Source organism: Bombyx mori, chromosome 11, assembly GCF_030269925.1.
Source record: "Bombyx mori chromosome 11, ASM3026992v2".
NCBI classification, from domain to species: domain Eukaryota; kingdom Metazoa; phylum Arthropoda; class Insecta; order Lepidoptera; family Bombycidae; genus Bombyx; species Bombyx mori.
The window spans coordinates 9,775,203-9,778,905 of NC_085117.1; the positions used below are offsets into that span (position 1 = coordinate 9,775,203).

General features: G+C 46.4%; 1 protein-coding gene across 1 annotated transcript; it reads left to right on the top strand.

Moving 5' to 3' along the window:
- The first annotated feature begins 906 nt into the window (after positions 1–906).
- On the top strand, positions 907–2,097 carry LOC134199619 (craniofacial development protein 2-like). Its single transcript, XM_062670868.1, has one exon. The coding sequence runs from the start codon at positions 907–909 to the stop codon at positions 2,095–2,097; it is 1,191 nt and encodes a 396-aa protein (XP_062526852.1).
- Positions 2,098–3,703: the final 1,606 nt, after the last annotated feature.

Sequence of the window (3,703 nt, forward strand, 5' to 3'; positions counted from 1 at the left end):
TATCCTGCGCAATGATAGACAGGAATGCCTGTCTATCCTCGGCTGTGTCGATAGCAATGTACGTCTTGATGTAGGTGGCGGGATTTACGTCGTAAGTGTCTAGTGGGCCGTGAGATCGTCCACCCACATAACCAATAAAAAAAATGAATGGGCGTCTTGTAAACCTGCATGAGCAGATACAAAAATCCCATCTATTGTATGCTTTCTGGCTTAGCGTTTGAGACAGCTGTTATACAACAGCGACGACCACTCTCTTTCTCAAAGTAGCGGTATTTGCAGAAACTATGGACGTCGATAACTGCTTAATACCAGATGGATGTACCAGATGTCGTGTCTATATAGAGCCAAAACATTACATATTTATCTTGATGTCCATTAATGATTGTTATAGATATTATTGATTGTTTTATCTACATAAGATGGGCGTATTCAAGGCTGGTCTAGACGTAATCAGCTCAAAGGAACAACACTTAGAATTTACGCTGGCTCAAAGGATAAGGCGCATGGTGTACTAGTATTGAGAGATATACTAGCAATGATATGCCGATGTTCAAATTCCGCAGCCACGTACCAATTACCAATCTAATGAAAAACGTCAACATCGCATGCCAACATTCACATTTCACGATGAAGGAAGAACATTGCGTAATAAAAATCAAATTCGAAAAAATATAATTTGCATATTCACTACGTACCTACAGTATTAATCTAACTACTAGTAAATTAACTGTCCGTGTGGTGACGGAGTAAGAATACAATGTGTCGCCACCCCTATACAATCCCAGGGAGTCGTAAGAACCGACTAAGGGAATATGCACAAGAGATCAGTGTAAGAGAAGGAAAACTCGAAATTAAACCCTGTACCAACCCGTCTAGCCAGCGTGGTACAGTAGGCTAAATACCTCCATGGAAAGTAACAGAGAGACCAGGCCCCTAGTCCCCGGCGGCCCCGCTATTCCTGGCTACGGTAGCGGTCACGGTAACGGTGGGGCAGGGGGTGCTAAGAATCCCCGGCAGAGACACGGCTACCACCCCCCAAAACGACGACCACTGGCCCTGGTAACACACAACGTGCGCACTCTGAGGCTAGACGAGAAGCTCGTCGAGCTGGAAGAAGAGATGGACAAGCTGCGCTGGGACGTTATTGGTTTATCAGAAATCCGAAGACAGGGAGAGGATACGATAACTTTGCAGTCCGGCCACTTGTTCTTCTACCGAGAGGGAGAGCAGAAGTCCCAAGGTGGTGTTGGGTTTATCATCCACAAGTCTCTCGTGAACAACATTGTGTCCGTCGGGAGTGTGTCGAATAGGGTAGCGTGCCTTATACTCAGAATATCTAAACGATATTCGCTGAAGGTCATACAGGTTTACGCTCCCACTCAAACACACCCAGACGATGAGGTGGAGGCTTTGTATGAGGACGTTAGTAGGGCCATACATAGCTCCAAAACACACTTCACTGTTGTTATGGGAGACTTTAATGCGAAGCTGGGCTGTAGAAGCAATGATGAGTTGAAAGTAGGGCAATTTGGATATGGGCAGCGAAACTCCAGGGGACAGAGGCTGGTCGACTTTCTGGAGAAAGAAGGACTTTATATGATGAATTCTTTCTTCCAGAAGCCGCCCCACAGGAAATGGACCTGGATGAGTCCCGATGGTGTAACAAAAAATGAGATCGATTTCATCATGAGCACCAGTAGACAGATATTCAATGATGTCTCTGTGATTCATAGGGTTAAAACCGGAAGTGATCACCGGATTGTCAGGGGCATATTGAGTATCAATGTCAAATTGGAAAGATCGCGTCTGATGAAATCCACGCTCCGGCCGCCGAATGCACATATTCATAACCGCGAGGGCTTTCAACTCGAATTGTCAAATCGCTTTAAAGGGCTAGACAGCAAAGCGTCTGTGGATTATATCAACAGCAGGCTGGTGGAAACTGTCCATACGGTAGGGTCTAAGTATTTTAAAACTCACCACAAAAATAGACCTCAAAAACTATCAGACCACACCCGGAACCTCATGGCTAGCCGACGTTCTATGACACTCCAAACTTCTGAGGACGCTGAGTCATATAGGCAGCTAAATAGATAAATCATGAAGTCCATGCGACACGACATACGCTCCTTTAATACACAACGTATTAAGGAGACTATTGAGCGGAACCAAGGCTCCAAAGTGTTTGCAAGAGACGCGTCTATTGGGCAGAGCCACTTGACAAAGTTGAAAACTGAAGATGGACGTGTAACGTCGAATAAGGCAGAGGTGCTACGGGAGATAGAGAGGTTCTATGAACAGTTGTATACCTCGATGTCCAATGAGCCTGCAAGCTTGGTGGCAGACCCTAGAGCCAAGCTAACCCGACATTATACCGAAGATATCCCCGACATCAGCCTGTACGAGATTAGGATGGCCCTCAAACAGCTCAAGAACAACAAGGCACCGGGCGAGGATGGAATCACCACAGAGCTTCTGAAAGCGGGCGGGACGCCGGTACTGAAAGTCCTTCAGAAGCTATTTAATTCCTCCTTGCTCAAAGGAAAAACGCCAGAGGCATGGAACAGGGGTGTTGTGGTTTTGTTTTTCAAAAAAGGCGACAAAACCTTATTGAAGAACTACAGGCCCATAACACTGCTGAGCCATGTCTATAAGCTGTTCTCGAGAGTCATCACGAACCGTCTCGAACGCAGGCTTGATGACTTTCAGCCTACCGAACAAGCCGGTTTCCGAAAAGGCTTTAGCACCATAGACCACATACATACGCTGCGGCAGATTATACAAAAGACCGAAGAGTATAATCGACCACTATGCCTGGCGTTTGTGGACTATGAAAAGGCCTTTGATTCCATCGAAACTTGGGCGGTCCTTAGATCTCTCCAGCGGTGCCGTATTGACTATCGGTATGTCGAGGTGTTGAAGTACTTGTTTAACAACGCCACCATGTCAGTCCGAGTACAGGAGCATTGCACGAAGGAAATCACGTTAAAGAGAGGAGTAAGACAGGGAGATGTTATATCTCCGAAACTGTTTACCGCTGCCTTAGAGGATTCCTTCAAGCTCCTGGAATGGCAAGGACTTGGCATCAATATAAACGGCGAATACATCACATACCTTCGATTTGCTGACGATATAGTAGTCATGGCTGAGTCGCTGGAAGATTTGGGGCAGATGCTCGGTGACCTCAATAGAGTTTCCCAACAAGTGGGCCTTAAAATGAATATGGATAAAACAAAAATCATGTTCAATGTCCATGTTAAGCCCACCCCAGTAACTGTTGGGAGCTCTACTCTTGAAGTTGTAGACGAATATATATACCTGGGACAGGCAGTCCGATTAGGTAAGTCCAACTTCGAGAGAGAGGTCAGTAGGCGGATCCAACTCGGCTGGGCAGCGTTCGGTAAATTAAAAAATGTGTTCTCGTCCAAAATCCCTCAGTGCCTTAAGACAAAGGTATACAACCAATGTGTGCTACCAGTGATGACTTACGGTTCCGAGACGTGGTGCTTCACAAGGGATCTTTTTAGGAAGCTCAGTGTCGCGCAGCGAGCTATGGAGAGGGCTATGCTTGGTATTTCTCTACGGGACCGAATCAGAAATGAGGAGATCCGTAGAAGAACCAAAGTTACTGACATAGCCCGTAGGATTAGCACGCTGAAGTGGCAGTGGGCAGGCCACATAGCGCGAAGATCGGACGGCCGAT

Excerpts from the sequence above, each read along its gene's own strand:
- LOC134199619 (XM_062670868.1), top strand. The coding sequence starts at position 907 with ATGGAAAGTAACAGAGAGACCAGGCCCCTAGTCCCCGGCGGCCCCGCT.